Here is a 23733-nt window from a genome sequence, read left to right as displayed (position 1 = left end):
TGTTGGATTTTGTTTGTTATTCTGTTTGTGTCATTGCTTGCGTATGTGTATGTTTTTGATCCTGTTATTTTCTGTCTCTCTACTTTCTGCACCGGCAGTGTGTGGCTGTGTGCGAGTGTGTGTGCGTGTGTGTGCTTTTGTGTGTCTGTGTGTGTGTGTGTGTGTGTGTGTGTGTGTGTGTGTGTGTGTGTGTGTGTGTGTGTGTGTGTGTGTGTGTGTGTGTGTGTGTGTGTGTGTGTGTGTTTGTGTGTGTGTGTGTGGTCTGTGCACATTGTTTGAAAGTACGAGCCCTCGTGTGGAAATGCTTGCAGGGTGTTGGGTAGGGGTAGGATGGAGTGTGTGTGTGTGTGTGTTTGGCGCGCGCGCGCGCGTGCGCGTGTGTGTGTGTGTGTGCGTGTGTGTGGGGGAGCCGTGGTATGTGGGCTGGGGTGGGTAGGTTGGTGGTTGGGTGGGTGGGTGGGTAGAGGAGTGGGCTGTCAATCATGTTAACTCAATGTGAAGAGGCTGTTCCATGCGTAAAGTTGAGCCCCCTCGTCTCCGCCTAGAGAGGCTGGTGTTATTAAGACCTCCATCCTCCTGGCGGGTTCACTTTACTGCATGGAGGGAGGTAAGCTACTGGCCACTGTCTCCCCAGCAGGGCCCGGCTGAACGCTCCTCACAAGATGGGCGTTTCGGGGTGTCTGTGTGTGGTGGAGAGTGTGCATGTCTGGGTGCCTGTTTGTGGTTGGAGCGATTGGGTGTGCGGGTGTGGGGTTGGTGGGTTAGTGGTGGGAGCCATAAGATCACCACGTGTGTGACAGGGGCCGATACAATCACCCAATTGTGGATTAAAAGATCACTCCGTCGACACTAGAGTTTGGTGGGGTAGCCAATAGATTGGGTGTAGATGCTAATGCACTTGGTAGCCTATTTGAAGGCCTCCACCACATCATGGCTGCACATCAGCTGACAACTGCATCGGGGATGGGAAATTATAGACTATAATGAGGTGTGATGGAAGTGTGTAGGGCGTCGCACATAAAACATGACATGAATATGACGATATTACTAAAATTGGATATGCTAAACAGAGACAGACACATTAGCGTAGCGGTGGGCTGGTAAAAACCTTGCCGTTATAGATGGACAATAATTGCAACAGCCACGCGTGCTAAACAACCTGCCAATCACTGATGACATCCAGTCAACCAGATGAGAAGCCCCCCCCCCCATAACCACCACCACCACCACCACCACCACCACCACCACACCCGACTTCCCTCCCTCCTTCCGTCTTAAGATCATTTAAGTGATGTTAAGAACAAACAATCAAACGCAGATGCAAGCGAGCGCACAATTCATACACATGTACACATCAACAGCTACACACAACTCACCACACGCACACACACACACACACACACACATACACACATGCACACGCTCATATCAGTACAATGACATTTAACAATGTTGACATCTAATTTACAGCTCACGAAGCGAGTACAAGCAAATAAACAGGCAGTGGCCCGCTACTCACGTCCTTCTCAATTTGCCTCTCAGCATGGTCGGCTGGAGACGGACAGGGGGGGTGGGTAGGAGGGTGTGGAACAGGAAGATGATGGGTTGTTTAGAGGCTGAGAGGTTTAGTAGTGTCATGTGTACAATATGCGTGTCAATGTATTACCACTAGCATTATTATTATTATTATTTGGCGATACCGTGGGTATTGAGGCACTGATCGGCAGAGACGACTCGTGATGTCATCAACTGCCGCCCTGTGCCGTTCACATATCGCCATGGCGACACAGCGATTAGCCAAAGTCTGGGCCTCGTGCCAAATGTCAACGATATGGGGGTCTTTTGGGTTTTGAAATGATGAGTACAATGATATGCTGCGGCAATGATATGGTGCATCTCTAAAGTGTCATGGGAAAATAAAGAATGCAAAGCTATTTACTCGGAAATCGTTTATATTTCTACTCGTACCTAATAATAGATAGTAATAATTGATAATAGATTTTGTTTTTGTTATAATGTCCGAACTCTTGTTGAATATGTTCTACAGTTTTATATCATATATCGTAGAGCCAAAGGTGTTACAGACACAGTGGAAGACCTGTGTCTTTAACAATAAGTTGGTTCAAGAAAAAGGGTTTCAGTAGTGTGATCTTTAATGAGGCTACCTCACATCCTCAAAAGGTTCCTTCCCTGAAGTCACTCCCCCCTCTTCCTCACCATCCACAACTCCAGCCTCCCTTCTCAGGGAGAGAGAGAGCAAGGGACAGAGCGAAAGATGGAGAGAGACAGAGAGCAAAGGAAGCTGGGCAAACAAACAAACTAGAGGACAGGAAGGCATTCTGCAGTGTCTTGTCAGGGTCAATCAGCCTCCAAAGGTAATGACCTTATTTTTATTGTAGAGCAAGTTGTGAACACACTACGTGGGGCTAATTGGGGCCACTACCTGAAGAGATTCATTGAAAGTGACACTACTTGGACCCCCCCACCCCCACTCATTCTGGCCCCTCCGAATGATCCTCTCAACAACACAAAGCACTCTAAACAGAGTGGTCAAAACTGTCTCTGAACTTTGACTCAACGTACAACAGAGTTGGAGGGACATATTTGGTGCTGCATTATGTACAAGTAGGTTTTTTCTTTCTCACCGTCTTAGCAGTTTGAGACCTCATAGCTGTCGAGTGTTGCCTGGAAGAAAATAAGACAGACAGCAGATCACTTGGATAGGCTAAACATAATAATGAATCCTGCTACGATTCCTTTGTCAACCGTTTTACCGAGGTCCCTTCCTTATAAAAATAGGACCAAAACACGATGATAGTTAAGGTAAAATATAAATCTGTTTTTAATGCAAACACGTAAAAAGAAACAAAAGTTTTTGAATATGTCAAATACAATGTCAAAACACGTCAGGCTTTGGAAAGCGTAGGCTATTGTTACTGCGCTGATTACGATGGTAAAGTTGTAATTGGGCCTGGTATTGTTACGTCTGAACAGCGGTTCATATTTTAATATGGGATCCACAACTTAATGCTAATCCCCGGGCGAAGACTGATTAGGAATTATTCGGTTCAGGTTCGAGGACTTGTCAAAAGCAAGCGTGCACATTCTCCATTGATTACGGAAAAATCGCCTTTAAGCATGTCACGCAATGAATGCGACACCCTCTTGTTCTGACTAATTACCCATATTAGATGTAATCAAGGCAATATGGATTTCATTTTATCGATATCGGCCTAGGTGGGCCTTCAATGGAGAGACAAGAGAAACTAAAGTTTTATCCAATCAACATTCAATCACTCTGCTCCTCTAGAAAAATAAATACATTCAACGACTACACTTTTTTTGTTAATTCATTTCGTAATCAAAATGTGTAATTGAGCACGGAAAGGAGATTTGGATGGACGGATGATTGGATTGATTGATGAGTGGATGGATGCATTATAGACAGATGAGTAAATAGTAAATAGATGGATGGACGAAGGGACGAGTGTACAAACGGATGGACGAGTGGAACGGATTGGACTGATGAATCGATGTGAGGGTCACAAGGAGGGTGGGAAGGATGGATGAGCCAGAGGGTTGGATGAACGGAGAGATGAGTGGCTGGATGGATGGATGAGTGAATTGATCGATGGACGGGCGTCGGCCGCGCTTATCGCACTCTAATGACTCTTTTTTTTCTTTCAACACGCAAAAGTGACCTTGGGAGGAAAAAAATGAAAATGCGGGGCTGAATATCCTCACTCAACGCCGCGGCGAGCGGGGAACAATGGCTGGGGCGCTCTAATTGTGACATTACCGCCCGCTGCACGGCGTTCGGTGAACAGAGGGGGATTGATTAGACGAGGAGGAAAGGTGGACGACTTTCTGAAAAGGTCATTGCACACTTTCACCTGTACCCCCCCCCCCCTAAAAGCCCATCGCCTCCCCCGCTGTAAAGTGGCGAAAAGAGCAAACGAAAAGGTAAAGTAAAAATACAACTCCTTTGTGATTAGGGAGTTTCAGGTGGGTGAGGTTTGCAGTCATTTATATATTCATTTACATAATATATTTCTTTTGTCCAACGGATTCGCTCAAACCCTGACGGGAATGCTTCTCGTGACCGGGGGTTTACCCAGGCAGGAAATGATGGAAGAAGAAAAAAAAAGAGAAAGACGAAAGTGGGAGAACGAGGAGGAGGTGGTGGTCGGGGTAAGAGGGGGGTCTGGTCTTCTCTGCGCTGCCAGCAGGGGGTTCTCAGTGGAGGCTAATTGAGGGGGGTGAAACGGGGGAGAGCCGGTGGGCGGGGTGACGTGTCTGTTGAAGGTCAGGCCACTGTCGGGGGTCGCGGCGGTGTCTCTCCTCCTGTCTGAACGCGGCGTCGGCGGTGGCCATGTTACCACGTGATAGCATGGCTACGCTACGCTAGGTCCGCTGTACGTGGACGCCTTCGCTAATCAAGTCAGCGGCCTGATGCTAAAGGAGGGAGGGGGGGGTGGTGGATGTCGTATTCTGGTGTCAGAATGCCTGGACTCCTATTGCGGGAGGGATGGGAATATTGTGTTGTGGCTATGGGTGTCCAAACAGAAAGGTACTGGGGTGTGTCATACAAATTTGGCCCGTTAAGCCCTTTGAGGCTGCAATGGTGATTAAGGGCTAAACAAATACTATTGAATTGAATTACTGGGTTTGATCACAAATGCCTGCAGTATACCAGTAGGCACCTTGGATTAGAAACCCATATGGAAATGAGGGTTAGTGATTGTAGGTCAATCTGCTAAACGACTAAAGGGTAAATAATTCCCGGTAAGACGCATTTTGTTTTTTCAGTATTGTTTTATTTCTGACACAAGAATGCAGATAACGACAACAACCAATGGAAGTCCAGTTACAGGATGTTGGACGACGGCGGACCAATCAAGAGACAAGAGAGAGAGGTACGAATGAGCCGATTGGATCAGGTACAGCTGACAGGATCTATAGAACCCAGTAAAACAATACAGTATGGGAAGTGAATGAGTTACATGGATGTCTAGTTGTACTCTGTGGCAAATAAATCCTTCACATTATCTAAATATAAACCACGAAAAGTACGGCTAAAAAGAAACATTAATGAAGATGATTTTTTTTCTTACTTATTATCTAGCACAGAGAGGCCTCTGAACAATACAACAACAGACGTGGACTTGACAGCATAATATCTTTGATGGCTTAGAAAGAAGGGACCATTTTTTTAATGTTTTTCTTTTTCTTTTCTCGTTGCCATTCACGAGGCGACGGCTAATGATGGGCCAGAATTAAGTAGCATCACTTAAACGACATCAAAGTCGAGTGCATCCCCCCCCCCCCCCCCCCCCCAAATCAGGCGGTGACGAAGCCTCACGGCAATTCACAACATACAAAAAAATACACACAGAATAGGGTTCTTCCCGTAATGAAATGTAAGAAAAACAATAAAAGTTGTACAAGTCACTTTTACCCTGATTTAACTTAACACTGTTTTTTGCCGTCCTGACAGTTCTGTGATTTGTATTTTTAATCAACAGGCGTTGAAACCTGAAGGCTTCTTATGGACAACCCAGTGCCGGGAGATTTTTGTTTTTTAATTTCTCAGGGAGGCCATTTTCTTTTCAGAGTGCAGTTTAAAACATGTCAAGTATTAACAACAGCCACTGTGCATTGTTTGTGAAAAAAATACCAAAGGGTAACACTGTGCAATGTGTAACTGACAAACCCCTGTCATTTTAAAAGGGTAAAAATAGGGAATTGCCAATTACATTTTATCCCCAAACGTCTTATACTCTTTAGAGAACTAGTCAAACCCGTTAAATATGATGGAATGTATTTTTACGATAGTTCCAGTAAATCCAATACTACCCAATTCTAACACCAGTAAATCCAGTCAAGGCAAGACTCCAATTCCAATTCAAACATAATAAAATGATTTAGATAGAGATGAAGAGTCTTTGGTATGATACATCATTTGGTATTTCTAATACTTGGTATTTCTAATACTAATTCAAGAACCTATGAAATATATAAAAATAACTACATTAATGGTCCACAAGCACAATCTAACACGTGGAAACTTATGAAGCATATGTTCCAGGTAAATAAAAAGAAACACGTAGAGTTTTTGATATTTTGGTTTTTCCTGTTTCACACCGATCCAGTTCTATAGAGTTGTACTCAGGTACGCAATTCTAACAAGCTACAGTAGTTGAGTTATTGGAAATCGAAGGAGTAAAGGCGTTGCAGAAATGGAACACAACTGTAAAGACCTCACACTCTACTAAATTATCACCTATGATAATGATTCAAAAAGCATATCAACAGCTACAGATGAACAGCTTCCACAATGTTATGTGACATACACGGACATATAAAAAACATTGAATTTTTTTATACCCTGTGGTTTGCGTCAATGAGAGTTGAATCTTTATTGGCCCCTGTTTAGACTGCTGTGGGGAAGAGGGTATCAGGCAGGATTAGACACACACACACACGCACATGCACACACAAACTATGACTCCAACAACACAAACTCACACACACAGGAACTCAACACACACACATAACTTGATACACTCATAGCACCACAAACAGTTTTCACACACACACACACACACACACACACACACACACACACACACACACACACACACACACACACACACACACACACACACACACACACACACACACACACACACACACACACACACACACCCTATTCATCCACCCTCAGGTTGGAATCCCCCCAAACTAAAAACCGTGACAGGAAGTGAGACGGGTCGGGTCAGAGGACAACAGGAAGTCGACCCCTCCTCCTCTTCCTCCTCCTCCTCGTCCACTTCCTCCCCACCGTGGCCCCCAGCGCTTCCTATGTGGGGAAGCAGATGCCGCAGCACTCCATGCAGATCTCCAGGCAGTCCGAGGACTCGCAGCACGCGTCCATGATGCCGCAGTCCATGTCGCACGGGCAGTTGCAGTCGTCGCCCGCCTCGTCGCCGCAGCAACAGCAGCAGACCTCGGGCGTGCACACGCCGCACGACGCCTGCGTGGCCACCATGTTGCACAGCGCCAGGAACTCGCAGAAGAGGCAGGCCAGGATGCAGTGCACGCAGCAGTCTGCGGGGGGAGCCGGAGTGCGGAGAAGGGCAGGCCGGAGAAGGGAGGGTGGGGGGGGGGAGAAGAGGGGGGGGGGGGTCACAAAGGTCACACACAGATCTGGAAGCGCAACGCAAAACAGATCTACAACTATCTAGAACTATCTAGAACAGGGGTGCCCAACCAGTCGATCGCGGTCTACCAGTAGACCGCCGACAGATCCCAAGTCGACCGCGAGGGGTGAAGAAGAATTATTATTATTATTATTTTTTTTTTTAAATAAAATAACATTTGCGCGGGACATATACGCGCGGTAGCGCATGCACTGTCAACAGCAGTTGAAAGCCGTCAACAGTAGTTACGCAATCCTAAACGTTGCTATGGCTGAGGGGAAACGAGCTAAGACCTACCATTCCCCCCCCCCCCCCCCCGCTTGAAGGTAGGTTTGCAATGTTGACACTAGGCTGGTAGATCTCGGGAGGTTGGCTACTTGAAAAGCAGATCTTGGGTCAAAAAAGGTTGGGCACCCCTGATCTAGAACTATCGATCGGATCAGGAACTAGAATGAAAGGGGAGGAAGATTTACAAGTAAAGCTGAGGCAAATTGATGTGAGGCGGTGTGTGGGGGGGCCGGCCGGAGAAGGGAGAGAAAATTAGACACATAGTCAGGTTGTGTTGGATGGATAGAAAGTGCCCTTTTGGGGGCTTGGGTCAGGGGGGGTGTCATACATATTTGGCCTTTTGAGCACTTTGAGACTGTAACGGTGATTAAGGGCTAGACCAATACAATTTGATTGAATTAAAAGGACAACACACAGATCTGGAGCTGCATTGAAACAACAGATCTAGAACTATCTAGAACTATCAAGATCTAAGTATCAGATCTAGAACTATAATGAAAGGGGTGAAGGATTTACTGGTAAAGTTAAGGAAAAATAAGGTGGAACGTTGCTGTTTATAAGAATAGACGACATCGGGATCTGAAATAAAGGCAAAAAGAAAACTATAAGAAAACATTTTAAGTGTTAAAACTATTGAAATAAAAAATGATTAGAAAAGAAAAAAGCAACAATGAGGGGAGTACAGGCCACCATCAGGTATCGGGGCTATAAACCAAGATTATGAAGTGTAGCACTTGGATAATCCTCTCTTTCTGCACCATTAAAAACCTCACGACTTGACTATAAACCTTGGTGTTTCAGTCAGAAAAAGACAATCCGACCAGGGGATTTTTCTGTTCGTTACGACGCGTTGTCACTTTTATTGCAGAGACCTTGGGCTAGACCTTGAGTAAACCACAGGAACAAGATTGGCAACGATAATGATTATGTCAAGCACACCAGTGAATCCCTACAGGAGTGTGGGCATGCACACACACAGACAGACACACACACACACGCGCAAGAGCATTAAAAGTCCAAATATTAAATATTACGCGTGATCGAGAAGAATGCTATGGGAAATGTTTAGTCTCCTTTTTGTCAATACATGACTGCAAAAAACGGATGGAAAGTAAATAGAGTTTGTATTGCAACGTATTTCGTAAGAAAAATGAGTATGCATTGATATATATCAGGGAATAGTATGAAAGTGAAAGTAAAAAATAAAGTTTGTATATGTGTGTGCTTGTGCGTAACTGAGTACTCGTATGCTGAGGAAAAATCTGTCAGTGAGTGTGTGTGTGTGTCTGTAGGGGGAGGGCGTGGGGGGGTGGTCAAAAGGGAATCAAGGCAAATTCAATGAAACAAATTTCTCTCCCACCGTTTCTGATTAGCGGACCTGTTCAATAATTGTGGCATTGTCATGCAAACTAGAGCGGCTTGATCACGCAAGGATGATTAGAAAAAGTCCGAAAAAACTATCGCTCCCTGGCAAATTAGCGCGCTAATGCCTGCAATGCTCACTGATCTCTGATTAACATTTAACCTCCTCCATCACCACCACCACCCCCACAACCTCCCATGTGGTTGACGGAGGTGAGGTGGAGACTGTCTCGCACACTTGAAGAGTGTTCCCCTGTAAATTACCAATCGGTCGATTAATTATTCAAATCTCAGTGGGTGTAAATAAATTAAATTAATAACGTGAAAAAAAAGAGAAGGAAATCAAGTTTGACATAAATGAAAAATTATGTTTTTTTTTTCGCATTGAGAGTGATTGTGCTTCCTTTTTTATTTTTGCTCTTTTTCTTATTTGGCTTTTTATAATCAATGCCTGTTTTTTTTTAATGCATAACGTGTACGTCTGCTCGAATAAGGTCAACCAAGCCCTAGAGGGAGAGAGAGGGATTCTCTTGGGAAGCAATTCTTCTGTGGAAAAATAAGTAAATGATAAAGAGATGTATTTTTTTAGTCCAATGGTAGCAAATAATAATTTCAAAACAATATCAGTTGAAAGGCAGTGAAACGGCAAAACTTTCGGAGTGATTTCAGTAGAGCTGGTCAGATGGTCGACTGGATGCAGAACAAGTATTTTCGGGGCCGGGAGGGACATATGCAGACCGAAGTTTATTTTTAGTTACCCTAACCTTGCTAGAAATAACATTAATTATGAATAAAAATAATATCGAAGGCTCCATAGTTTCGGTTTTAATAATCATATGGTTTGATAGATTATAAGACTTTTAAGACAGGAGGTTAAAATCACTTGTTTTTCCAACTTTGAACTTGCCCAACTTAAGGATAACTGCTAGTCTACTGACTGAACATTTACTCCAAACTAAGTGATACTAAAGAAATCAACGGTCTGGCAGGATTTGGTTAGAAAAAAGACGACAAAAAAGTATGTTAAAAGTAAAGTAAGTAAAAGTATAAAGGCATATTTTCAAAATATGTAAGGCATTAGTGACGAATTTCAGTCGACTTTCAGTTGACCACAGCACAAACTTTCTGTTTTGTCTTTTTTATCAGGGAATATTTCACCAAATACATCTATATCATGTCCTATCATTGATGAACACAGAGTGTGTTGCCATTTGCAATAAGTGTGATGATGCGGATGAGAGAAACACGCGTCAGTACAAACTTACAAAAACATTCCAATATTTCTCTGTTAAAAGTCTGCAAACAGAACCAGTTGCGAAAAAGCACGCACAGAGGTTCATCACCGAGCAAAAGAAAAGAGAAGAGAAGCGGTGGAACGCACCGAAAAGCGCTGACAGGTAAAGTTCACGTCTCCGAGTCTACAGGGAGATAAATCCTCCCCGATAACTCCTGCTCAGCACCGCCTGCGACTGCGGCTCCTGCACCCCACGATCTGAATCACTAAACTGCAGAGAGAACCCACATCCCCGTGTTCACCTTAGGCTCCCCCGGTACGCTGCCTTTTGAACGCCGCGGACGGGTGGGCCGACGGACAGACGGACGGAAGGATGGATGTGGAAAGAGAGCAGCAAAATAAATAAATAAAATAGAACTAGAGACTTGCAAACAGGGGGGCGCATTTGCATGGCTTTCATCTATACGTCTTAGGGGTCCGTGGACGGGGGCCGTGGCTGATTGGCATGAAAGAGGGGGGGGGGGGGGGGGGGGGGGGAAGAGGGCTAGAGGAGGGGGGGGGGGAGGGGGTTGGTGAATGTAAAGGCGAGGAAGATGAGGCGAGGAAGACCCCTGGCAGGTCGGCTGGCCGGCTGGACGCTCATGTTTGATTAATCAAAGACGGGTTGGGATTTTCTTCCTCTTTCTTTTTCCATTTGATTCAATTTCTTCTAAACGCAACGGAGGACCAGAAGCAGAAGCACTGGCTGTCTGCGACGGCCGTCCGAATGTGTACCCGCGCGCGAGCGTGTGTGTGTGTGTGTACGTGTACATGTGTTTGTTTGTGTGTGAAGCCGGCCGGCCGGCCGGCCGGCCGGCCGGCCGGCACGCACGCACGCACGCACGCACGCACGCACGCACGCACGCACGCACGCACGCACGCACGCACGCACGCACGCACGCACGCACGCACGCACGCACGCACGCACGCACGCACGCACGCACGCACGCACGCACGCACGCACGCACGCACGCACGCACGCACGCACGCACGCACGCACGCACGCACGCACGCACGCACGCACGCACGCACACACACACACACACACACACACACACACACACACACACACACACACACACACACACACACACACACACACACACACACACACACACACACACACACACACACACACACACACACACACACACACACACACACACACACACACACACACACACACACACACACACACACACACACACACACACACATCCTATGCATCCACCCTCAGGTTGGAATCCCCCCTAACTAAAAACCGGGACAGGAACTGTGAGGGACGGGTCAGAAGTTACCTCTTTCCATGTGTTGAGTTGCATACAAGAATACAGAACATTAAACACTATAACGAGGGTTGGTGTGTGTGTGTGTGTGTGCGTTTATGCATGCATGTGCGTGTGTGTTTGCGAGGCGCATACCGCTCTTGAATTACCCTAGTTAAATAGACACCCTGGCGCCAGCGAGCAGAGAGAAAAATATTCATCAGGCTTCTTCATCACAACCGCGGACAAAACACCCGCTCAAAAAGTTCAGAGCGGCGCACTTTGAAGGACCCCGAGGGTACGCACAGTGATGCCTGAGATCACAACGCCAAGACCGGACTACGAATGCAACACAAAACAGCATTCTGCGGGCTTTAAGCAGCGTACTTGAACGTCTCAGCTATTCACTTGGATGTATAATTTAGCAGCAGCGATTAGTCTGATTTTCTTTCCCCTTTGGTCGAGCCAAGGACGGGCGACTGGTTGTGATGCTAAGTTCAGGGGCTAATGGCGACAGAGGGCATTGTGGGTGCCCGGTAAATCACGATGGGGGAGGGTTAGAAGATGAATATAATAATGATAAATAAGGGTAACGGGAAAGATTGTACACGATGACCTCATATGTTGTGACATTCTCTGATTTAATATTCCGAGCAACCCCGGTAGGTTCTATATGTGTTAAAGTCTCGTACTTTGGTTTGGACAAGCGTCACGTTTTTTTTTCTCATGCTAGAGAGGCGTTTATCAGCATCGTTATTTGTTATTACCTCGGAGCGGTGTGAATGTTTCTGGTGAGGGGAGAAGAAGGGGGGAACGACTTCGACAACCCAGACGGACAGGCAGTCAGACGCACGGAAAAACACAGAGCAGAAAACACAGCACATCGACATGGATCGGTTGCTTAGACCCAGACGCGGCCCGGATTCTGTGGGCAGTAGCAACCACCCCGGGGGAAAATAGGGAAGAAAGAAAGAAAATACAACATGCAGGCAGAAAGAGAGAGAGAAAGAGGCCGAGAGAGAGAGAGAAAATATGTAGTGGCGTGACACACAACAAGCGCGATGGTCCTCGGAGCGGCAAGCTGTTTCCTTAAAAAGAAAAAGAAAAAACACCAAACAAAAAACTCCTAGATAACGAAAAAGGAAAAAAAAAAACAAAGACAAAAGAAAAACTACATAGAGGGAGTGGGGCAGAGAGAACGAGCTCAGAGGCCAAAGGGAATACACACACACACACAAACACACACATACAGACACACAGACATACAGACATACATACACACACACACACAGATGAGGAGGAGGAACAGGAGGAGGATAAGGGGCTACAGAGTGGAGATCCAACACGCGTGTGCTTTGCACAGGAGCCCTCCTTCATAATGCATGAGTGACTGAGAGGCTAACGCTAACAGACAGCCGCCCTCGCTAACACACACACACACACACACACACACACACACACACACACACACACACACGCCTCCACACACACACACACACACACACAAACAAACAAACACACTCACGTTCACATGCTCCCACAAGTGTGTGTGTGTGTGTGTGAGAGAAGCCTGTTTAAAGAAGAAAGCCTTGGTACAGTGCCCGCGGCCCTTGGACCCCTAATAGTCTCTAAACGAGGCTCAAGCAGCTCAGGGGCCTTAATTGATTACACAGCAGCCAAGAAAAATAAACCCAACAAAGTGAATGACAAACGAGCCGGTCACAGAGCCAGCCCCCAACCCACGTCCAAACAAAAGCGAGCGGCGTAAACGACCCCACTCAGACGATCCACTGTGAGCGCACATTGGCAGCGGTGCCAACAACGTTGCGTGCCAAGAAATCGCGCACACTCCCCAGAGCTGGCGCGCCCGTTTAGCTCGCTCGCTAGCTAGCTATCGCCTTTCATTTTTTTTCTCCTTGTGTTCCGCGAAGGAAGGGGAGGACGGGGAGGAGGAGGAGGGGGGGGGGTCGTTGCTGTTTAGGGGGCTAATTTCACAGGCAAACAGATTATGCTAATCCGTGTAAACATTCAAACACAACAGCTTGCCTGTTTTCCGGGGGGAAATAAATACTTGAGAGCGAACATATTGATTCAGAGAGCAGGCATTTGCAAATAAGCAACACTAAAAGCCATAATGAGACAGATTTATCGAGCTTCTGTCTTTGTCTTCTTTTTTTTCTTCTTCAAATCAATCCCCCTCTTCTCTTTTCCAATTAACACGTAGAGCTTAGGTTTTTGTTGCGCGGGGTATTTCCTTGGTGATTCCGACCTCACTTCATTCCTACATATCTATCCACCTGCCTGCCTCACCTTGTTAGCTAACAAACCCAATACAAGGATGATGATCTCGAATAAGCATTGAAAAACGCTTTTCCTTTTGCGGTTATTTCCAGATGTATTGGAGCTAACCCTGTGTCTTTTATCCCACCTTGAACAACCCCCTACCACCACATCAAATCTCTGCCACCTGCCAACCTTTGAAGCGTTAAGGGCCTCGGATTAGCTGAATAAATAGGTAAAGTATAGCGTATACAGTCCTCATAAACACCTATAAGGTAGCATCAGATCACACACACACATTCCTGAAAAGCATTATAATGAGGACCGAGAGTCGGCCTTTGTCCACATTGCCGACGGAGCCGACCGGGGTCCAGGAGGTGTGAGAGGGACTGTGAGGGGCCCACAGGGGCTGGGCTATGTCACTTAATAGGCCCCCTGTGCCCCAGTGCCTTGTTAGAGGGTCACACCTATCCACCCGGAGGTAATAAGACTCACCCCGACGCGAGCATTCATTACCGGACCCACCTAGGCCTCAAACCCTGACCGAGTGATAGCCCCTCTGCATGGGGACAAAAGGTGGGAATGGTGGACGAGGGGGGGGGGTGTTGTTGGCTAAAAAATAAAAGCCCCAGGAGTGGGATGTGCTCTCACTCCTGGGGCGACAGGATGTGTGATACCGTGAAAAAAAAAAAAAAAAAAGGAAACCTCTCCGGTCTCTGGTGTCTCAATTCTTGACGCCGTTGAGAAAGGTGACAGAATTGAAGTTCATTCAGCATTGATCTGTTTTTTGCACTCGTGTAACGGAGAGGCCCTGGTTTCTCCGGGCAAGAGAAGAGAAACCGTATGCCTGCGACGTGTGATGGGGTCAATGTGGGCGGAGCCACCGCGTCCTGTCATCCTGTCGTCCTGGTCATTTTATTTGGGTCGACAATTGTTTAAAACATTTTTTTTTTTGGGGAAGGTTTGATCCTTTTTAGCGTCGAGTAAGACGGGAAGGTAAGTGAGAGAGAGGGGAAGAAATTCAGCAAAGGACCACGGCCAGGAATCAAACCCCGGTCGCAGCGGTAAGGACCGGGCCTTAATGTCACACGCTCTACCTGATGAACCACCAGGGCCGCCCACTGATCATTTTACTCATAACATCGAATCTAGTAGGAAAGGCTGGCGCACATTGTGTTCATTTTACTGATCAGACAAAATAAAAACAATGAGCTAGCCCGTGAACTCCGCCTAAATGCATTTATAGTAAAAAAAAAAGTTGGGAAGCACTGCTGTAGCGTACTCACCCTCGGGTAGTGGCGGTTTCTGCGAGCTGCTGCTATCGCTGTTCACCGACAAGCTGGACCTCAGCTTGCGCGTCATCTTCTGGGACACGGGCATGGACGGCTGTCTGCGCGGCTGCTCCGACGTTGGCCTCACGCCGGGAGTTTGGCCGCCGTTCTCGCCGTTCGGAGCGAGGTTGGCGCCGCAAGTGCACATGGGAGGGACCATGGTGTGTTCGGCCGGGGCGTTGGCGTCGTCGGCGTCGTCGGCGCCGGGCTGGGCGTCCTGGTCACTGGGGCTTCGCGTGGAGGTGCTGACCGCGTTGTAGCGGAGGCCGTTGTGGCTGCGGGAGGCGTCTCTCTGGCCCGGCTCTGAGGGACTCCGCTGGGGCTGAGCTGGAAAACATGAAGCGAGAAAGGTTAGGTGTTTACGTTGTGGTCTGTAGGCCGCCGTGCCGCCATGTCAAAGACAGACATGTGGAACTATGAAATATGCATCAGCTTGGACTAGCTCGGACCACATGAGGTATTTTTAATGGAGAAATATAGAATGCAAGAAATTGAGTACATCGCAACGTCAGTGAATTTTACTTTGGCTGAGTCTTCTCTGGAACAATTGATACCTGAGCCTCGGTGTAAGCATACAGAAGCCAAGAATATGCGTTCACACAACCATAAATGAAAACCATCAAATGTGAGCGATTTGCAATGACCTGCGTATGCACTAAATTCACTGTAGATGCCAGTTTGGATGTTCGATTCATTCCGCACAGAGCAAGACTAAGAGCAATGCACAGCAGTCAGGGCAAAAAGAAGTCGCAAAAAAGATCCTTTAAACCGTGAATCATGAATCTCACCACAGCATTTCTTACATCATCATATCAATTAGGCGGCAAGGGTTTCAAACAAAAAAGCGAAAATGGCGTAGCGTATTTTTTTCTTCTGGAGGCAACATCACAGGGAGGCACCGCCGCCGTGGAAACCAATTGATGGGAGCGGTACCCAGGTGAGTGTACAAGTGTGTGTGAAGAAACGAAGCGAGTTAGAGAGGGAGAGAGAGCGAGAGAGAGGGTCCCTTTGACTGTGCATACACAAAACATGCATCCGCATTAAGGTAACGACACCCTCGCCTCTCAGAGTTGTCGATAGATTGCCTCAAATAGACACCGTTGCAGTAAAAAAAGGTGTGGGGGGGAGGGGGGGTAAGCGCGGGGGGATAGGGTACACGTTGGCAGCCACACAGGAAGTCAGGGCGATGACATCCTGATTTGGGAAAGCAAGCCGAGACGAAGGTTGGGGAAATAATACCTGCACATTCAGCCCTACTGGGATTACCTTCCTTATATGCTTCACAAGTGTGTGTGTGTGTGTGTGTGTGTGTGTGTGTGTGTGTGTGTGTGTGTGTGTGTGTGTGTGTGTGCACACGCACGTCTGGGTAAGAGAGGGATGGTGGATGGCTACGTGTTGACTTCTTTGTGAATTATTCATTTCCTCAAGTCCCTACTTAGTCTAAGTTAGCCAACCTATAATGAACACAGAATATATCTGTTTTCCATCCAATCGCAATTATCTGACTCAGACCACCTGCACCAGTAAGTAACATAAGCATCTGCATTGGCTTATTAAATTCACACAAAAAAAAAAACAGTAGGAGAATAGGTGTGAAAAAAACACTGAAATAGAAACAAATTGCCTTTCTCTCGATGTCCCTCGATCTGTTTCTGTCAATTTACCGCCAAGTGTTATTACAGTTAACAAAGAAGCAAGGGCCCGTGGTGAGCTTTTTTCTCCATTTAATTTTTTTTGAACAACACATCGCAGTGGGAGAGGGTAGGGGCGAGAGCGTGGATGTCAAACAATACAATTAAAAACAGACAGCGCGTTTGTTCGCTTCTCCTTTTTATTTTTTTCTGCAATTGCAGTTCCAGTATACAAATATAGACTTTAGGGGGGGAGGAATCAGGATTGAATGCAATTTGAATTAAACAATGGGGCCCCTGTGAGAGAGGATTCATTATATGGTTATGTAAGGGCCAGGTTGATGGATCTTTCCCCTTCCTTCTGGAGACAAAGCCCTCTGAGACCGGCCTGGTGACATAGTGGAGTGTGAAAGAGGACCTTACGGCTCGCTAACAAGAAGAATCAGTGCACTTCTAACTGCCATGGATAGCTTGTTTTGTCGTGTTTGTGTTAATCGGTTGCAGATTTATTTACGGTTGCAACTCTGGATAAATGACAGCCTTTGGCTATTTACGGCTACACCACACAGTCCGTTATTTTCTCTTTTTGGGGACGGTTCGTGAGATAGAAAGAAAAAAATTAACAGAGAAACCACAAAAAAGTCAGACATGCAAACATACAAATATATCCTACAGTTATAACTGCCGTCCGACCACTGTACTGAAGCAGCCTAAAATAGAAACATTAACATTAGTCACAGACACACACACACGCGCACGCACACAAAAACGCGTGCATACGCTCAATTCCAGGGGTTGCATTCAATTACCTTTCGCTTTCAAGTAATGTCAAGCTTCCAATTTACCAAGGCATAAATACTTATTAGGAAAACCGCTACTCGGAAAGTACCAAAGTAAACGGCAAAGTGTATTTCCTCCGTGCCTCAGTTTGCCCGGCTGTACCGCAAACGGCGTTGTTCCAGGACACCGACCGCGAGACGCTAACTTTTTTTTATTTTTATCCCAACGAGCGTCTGTGACGGAGATGGATGGAAGGAGGGAGGCTAATATTCATAATCATTGATCACGGTAATGATGATACTGTCAGAGATGGCAGAGACAGACTCGCCCGGTCACGCCGAGACGAATGGAGACATAATGGAATGGATCAGATGGAGGAGAGAAGAGACGGGAAGGCCCGCCTTGTTTGAGTTTAGTTTGGTGGGTGGTGAAAGTAAAGAGGGGGTTTAGGCAGGGCACTGAACTTCACTATTAATAGCACTGCTTTGCTATTTAAGTTGATGTGGCTAAACTTTGAGAGTTGGAAGAAAAAAAACATCAGTGCCTTCCCTGGACACTTCATTTTTATGTTTTTTTGGTCAGGGAGCCTGAGCCAATCAGGGTTAGAGATAGTCGTAATTTGGGCTGGGATAAACGATTATTTTTTAAACGATTAATCTAGCGATTATATTTTTGATGCATCGATTAATCGAACGATTCATTTTTTCAGTCCGATCAATTTAGATTCGATCCGATTATCGATTATCTCCCCATTAATTGACTAATAGCAATTTATACATGTTGATTTACATATCCGAGTGAAAAAAAAAAAGAATTCCTTTACATTGCAATACATGTTTATTGCCTTTAAATTCCAAAATAAAAGTGCAAAGTAATGCATTCTTAGAATTCTACGGTGCTCGGTCATCTGCAGCTGCTACCGGGTGGCGCCTCTTCAGGTGCTGGTGCATTGCCGACGTGGTGCTAGAATGGAAAGCCATCTCCATTTTGCAAAGACGACATATCACGGAATCGTTTCCTTTTACATTAAAGAATTCCCATACTTTAGAGGAACGAGTGCGTGGCGCCTTGCACTTATGAAAGTCTGATCCATGTGATTAGAGAGCAGGGCAGGAGGCCATGAGTTGATGAGACTGAGGATGTGAGGGTTTGAAACCAGTACTAGAGAGTTAAAACACCCTCATCATTATCCATTCCTGACCTTTGACCTTTGACATGTAATCTGGTTTGAAATGTGTGAACTGTATGAAGGCTACTCAGATCAAACTGGTTGCATCAATGTATGCAAGAACAACATCAACTTTTCCCGTTTTACATTGTGCGGTTATTTGTTAGTTAAAATAAAAGAAAGTTCACAGAAAAGCACAAAACAACGTGATATAAATACCAATACGCATGAGAAAAAGTTGGACATAATATTAATCATGCTATATTAACCCATGAATGAAATACCTTTCACTAAGGCTGTCCTGCAGCCAAACACTTGGAAACGACCGCTTCACCAACAGAGCATCGCGACTGTAAACACTATAAATGTACAATGCCTGCACTGATCTGAGTGAGAACACATCACGCATCAAAAATTCATACAAAACAACTTCCAACGAGTCTGAATAAATCATCAAGTGAATTAGACGGAGCGGCCTGTGGTGTACCACCGACCTGCAAGGAGCCCGTACCGGGATAAGCATGTAGCCTGACAGTTGACACATTGCAAAGGGAAACACACACACACACACACACACACACACACACACACACACACACACACACACACACACACACACACACACACACACACACACACACACGTTGGCCTACACCACATGCACACACAAGACTCACATTCGCACGCACAAACACACACACTTCAAATTGTAAACGCCCTATTTCCAGCACATCAACAACTGTTGAGGGGTGTACATTTGTACTTGAATAAAACATGCTATGCCTCCCCCTTACACTACACACACTGTCACACACATCACACACACACAAGGGGGAAGCCGGGCGGGGGGGGGGGGGGGGGCGAGGGGGGAGAGCCGCTTCCGCGTGGCGGCGTCTAACGCTGAATCCCAATTTGGTGCCGGCGCCATCGGCTGGCGAGCTGACAGCCGCCCGGTACCTGGGGAGCATTTTTTAAAAGGCCAGTGTTTGATGGATTCACGAAGAACACACAAATATAATTGCCATTTGTCACCGAGCGTTGAGCGGGCCCCGCCACACAGGGACCGGGCGCCCGGCGACGACGGAGACGATGGCGCCCGCCCGCCTGCCCGCCGCCGGTCGCCACGGAGACGGGACGCGGGGAAGAGCGTCTGGAGGGAGGCTGAGGGAGACGGGGAAGGGGTTGCGATGGGGGGGGGGGGGGGGGAAGGGCTGGTCGGTATGTAAAAAAAAATATATGAAGGAACCCCGAGTATATAAACACCTCCATTTTCTGTCACCGGGAGAAAGAAAAAAAAAAGGAAATAGGTCCTGCAGGAGGGGACTGGAAATTGCACCCCAAAGACACACAGACACACACGACGACGGAGGGTTATGAATTATATATATAAATATAATATGTCACACACACAGGACACAGACACACAGGTAGGTAGGTAGGTGGGCTCTGTGTAGACACTGTCAACACACAGGTTTCTACATGCGCCACACACGCGGTCGCACACGTACACACACACAAATGCACACGGTCACACGCATAATAACACATGTAAATGCACACATATATGATCGCAGGCTATGTGGTGTGTGTGTGTGTGTGTCTGTGTGTGTGGGGGGGGGGGGGGCGTAGAGGAATATGCATACCTTGCCTTTGACGTGCGTGTGCCGGGGCGGGCGGCAGAAGCTGAGCCCCATCATACATATTATAAACAAGAATTCTAAAATAGGCGGGAGGAACGCAAGAAGAAGACTGAACTACAGAGGTCAAACCCCAGAGAGAGAGAGAGAGAGAGAGAGAGAGAGAGAGAGAGAGAGAGAGAGAGAGAGAGAGAGAGAGAGAGAGAGAGAGAGAGAGAGAGAGAGAGAGAGAGAGAGAGAGAGAGAGAGAGAGAGAGAGAGAGAGAGAGAGAGACTCATTTGCACATCAGCCGCCGCACCGACCGTCACGTTGAGACTATCGCCAGGGAAACGGACGGAGCGAGCGGCCTGCTTTGTGTTTCTAAGGCTTTTTAATATTAATACCCTGAGATAGTGAGGGGAGGGGGGGGCGAGCGAGATAGACAGAGAGGGAGCGAGGCTGTTTACCGTCGGCCTATTAGAATGCCCATCAGAAGGGAATCGTACTACAGTTATTGAAATTTCACATCATGTCAAGCAAATAAAAACCCGGGCCGCGCTCTCAATTCAGATCTTGCTCTCACCTCCTAATCGACGCCGTTACACCGCGCCGCGGGTTCGGGGGTTAACAGCGCACACTTGTGCGTGTGTGTATCGCACAACACACGCCGCTCACACAACAACAAGAGAAGAAAAAAAAGAATGCAATCTTTCGCCGTGTCGAGTCGCAGACAGCAAAGCGTGACCATGCAAACACACACAAGCACGCGCACACATACACACACACACACACACACACAGACACACACGCACAGAGGGATGGACGGACAGCCACTCCTCAGGTAAGCTCTGAAATGCTAATTCGGTTAACATGGTCACATTTTTTTTTGTTTATCTTTTGTGGCCCACATTAGAAACGTGTATATTTTCCCGCTCGGCTGCCCGTGTACCTGCCTGATTGAAATGCTAATTTGGAAAAATGTGCAATGACCTAGCCTGGCTTCCATCATCTCTCCCCCCACTCCCTCCCCCCCCCCCCAACACATACCCCCTCATCCTCCCAAACAGCCCCGGGTACCATGTCCCCTCCTAACAAACAGACTGCTGGATCACCCCGCTGCCCCCCCACCCCCACCTCGCAATCCAAAGGGATATATTTTCTCATTAGAAATTATACTTTTCCCTGTCCATATTTATAGACGCAAAACCAGGGGAATTACACTGCACAGAGAGAGAGAGAGAGAGAGAGAGAGAGAGAGAGAGAGAGAGAGAGAGAGAGCAAATGAGGGAGGAAAAGGGAGAGAATAAGAGAGGGAGAGCGAGGGAGATAATGAGAAAATAAAAACGAGGGAGGAAAAGAGAGAGAAGGAGAGAGGGAGGAAGAGTAAGACGAGACTAAGAGAGAGTATGAGACAGAAAGATGGACACGGAAGAGCAAGAGTCAGAGAGACAAAGAGAGAGAGAGTGAGGGAGAGAGGGAGAGAGAGAGAGATGGAGGGAGAGAGAGAGAGTGAGGGAGGGAGAGAGGGAGTGTGAGAAAACGAGAGAAAAGTCCCCAAAAAAGAGGGAGAGGGGAAGAAGAGGAGCACAATGAATGTTATTACAAAAGGCAAACTGATTGAAATTTTTCCTAAGGCGTATCAAAGGCTTGTTTAGCATTTGACCTTCCCCGACTCCGAGACAAGGACTCCCCCCTTCCTCTCCTCGTCTGGGGAGGGGGGGCTGGGGTGGGGGTGGGGCATGAAGCGAGGGAAGGGAAGCCTGGGCGACCCAAGGTTCAACCGTTTCAAGGGTCCTATCTCAACAACAACAGCCGTCACTATCACCGTAACTCGCTGGCTCCGTCGGCGTGACATCAGAGCTAAACGCACGACGTCCTTCGAATGACATCGGTAATTAAAAAAGGAGCTTTTTATGAAAGGGAGGACAAAAATTGTCTAATCACATCCCACCGCTTTAAGATAAGATGGAATGCATTCTGGTTTCAGTCGGCTACATGATGACGAACGCTCGTCGAGAGGAGCTATTAAAAGATTGCTGCAATGCAGTTTGTGTGCGCGACATCGCAACATTAGTACACAACGTACACCGGTCACACCCAGCACCCCCACGCACACGCACACACACACATACACACACGCCCCATAACAGTGCTGCCGATGAATGTGAGAGTGATGATGTAATGGGTCATTTGGGAGCGTTTGAACTGATAAGTGAATGGTTTGGCATGAGAGCTGTCCCAGCAGAAGGGTTTCTTTGTGTGTGTGTGTGTGTGTGTGTGTGTGTGTGTGTGTGTGTGTGTGTGTGTGTGTGTGTGTGTGTGTGTGTGTGTGTGTGTGTGTGTGTGTGTGTGTGTGTGTGTGTGTGTGTGTGTGTGTGTGTGTGTGTGTAATGTGTGTGTGTTTGTCTGTGTGTGTGTGTGTGTCCATGTTAAAATGTATTGATAGTTATTGTTGGCTATTGATGAATAGTTTGATCCAATAGTTTGCTAAATTGTAGGTCTCTTACTTTAACAGGAACCAAGGCTTTTTAGGCAGAGAGATTTTACAGCAATTATCAAATCAGACCAACCTCCACTACTTCCTGCACCAAATAACAGACAAGACCCTCACCCATTCATCAATACCCCCGCCCCCCCACTGAATCTCAAGGACCGAAAGAGAAAAAAGCAAGGCATCATAGATTTTGCCCATTTTTCTATTATCTTTAATTTGTCAATTTTTACCGCAGAGGAATGGTGAGGTTGGGGGAGGGGAGGGAGAAATAAGCCCCTTCGGACCTTGTTCTGCTTAATTACATTTCACGGCGGATAGAGAGAGGCAACTTGAAAGACAAGGGCTTGATTTTGACGACCAGAACTCTCAGTCATCAAGCTCTTGCTACGGGGAGATGTGTGTTTGTATGTGCGTGCGTGCGTGCGTGCGTGCGTGCGAGAGAGAGAGAGAGAGAGAGAGAGAGAGAGAGAGAGGAAAGTGGGCCAATCGTCAATTATCTAGCAATTTAAAATATACTGATGAATATGTCTGACTGCTATCTGAATCATTAAAAAACTACCAATGAGATGTGTTCATGCTAACATGATTCCCGTTCAGAGAGAGGGGTGAGGGCGGGGGGGGTATTTATGTCACACCTTCCTTTCCTTCCAAGGCCCAACCAAACCTCCTCCTCCTCCTCCTCCTCCTCCTCCTCCTCCTCCCCCTCTTCCATTTTGCCTCACCACTGTTTTGTGGAATTTAGCATGGTCGCTAATTCCGGAGGCGCGACGCGGTAGCATAACACTAGCAAAACGTAGCATAACAACAAAGCCTATCAAAGCGCCTCATATAGCCGGCTTATCGCATCCCTCAGTGCCGGGGAAGAAGCATAGCAGACGCCCTTAGCTAGTGTTAGCTAGTGTTAGCTAGGGTTTTCCATGTTTTTTTTTTGTTATCAGTTAGGGCGGTGGCAGTTGGTATCTTAACATTGTTAGCTGCAACTCTCTTTCTAGAATGATCGGTTCTGACTTGACTCAGGGCAGGGCCAGAGGCGGCTGCCATG

General features: G+C 46.9%; 1 protein-coding gene across 1 annotated transcript in view; it reads right to left on the bottom strand.

Annotated features, from left to right (window-relative positions):
* Positions 1-5316: 5316 nt before the first annotated feature.
* mdfic (MyoD family inhibitor domain containing) overlaps positions 5317-23733 on the bottom strand; it is a 26811-nt gene continuing 8394 nt past the window's right edge. The window contains exons 3-4 of the mRNA XM_056579045.1: positions 14957-15372; positions 5317-7110 (exon numbers count right to left, since the gene is read on the bottom strand). Coding sequence (XP_056435020.1) covers positions 6863-7110; positions 14957-15372 — 664 coding nt within the window. The 3' untranslated portion in view covers positions 5317-6862. The remainder of the gene's footprint in view (positions 7111-14956; positions 15373-23733) is intronic.

This window comes from Gadus chalcogrammus, chromosome 19 (genome assembly GCF_026213295.1).
Source record: "Gadus chalcogrammus isolate NIFS_2021 chromosome 19, NIFS_Gcha_1.0, whole genome shotgun sequence".
Taxonomy (NCBI): domain Eukaryota; kingdom Metazoa; phylum Chordata; class Actinopteri; order Gadiformes; family Gadidae; genus Gadus; species Gadus chalcogrammus.
The sequence above is the reverse complement of the archived record's forward strand: the minus strand, read 5'-3'. Positions and strand labels throughout refer to the sequence as shown.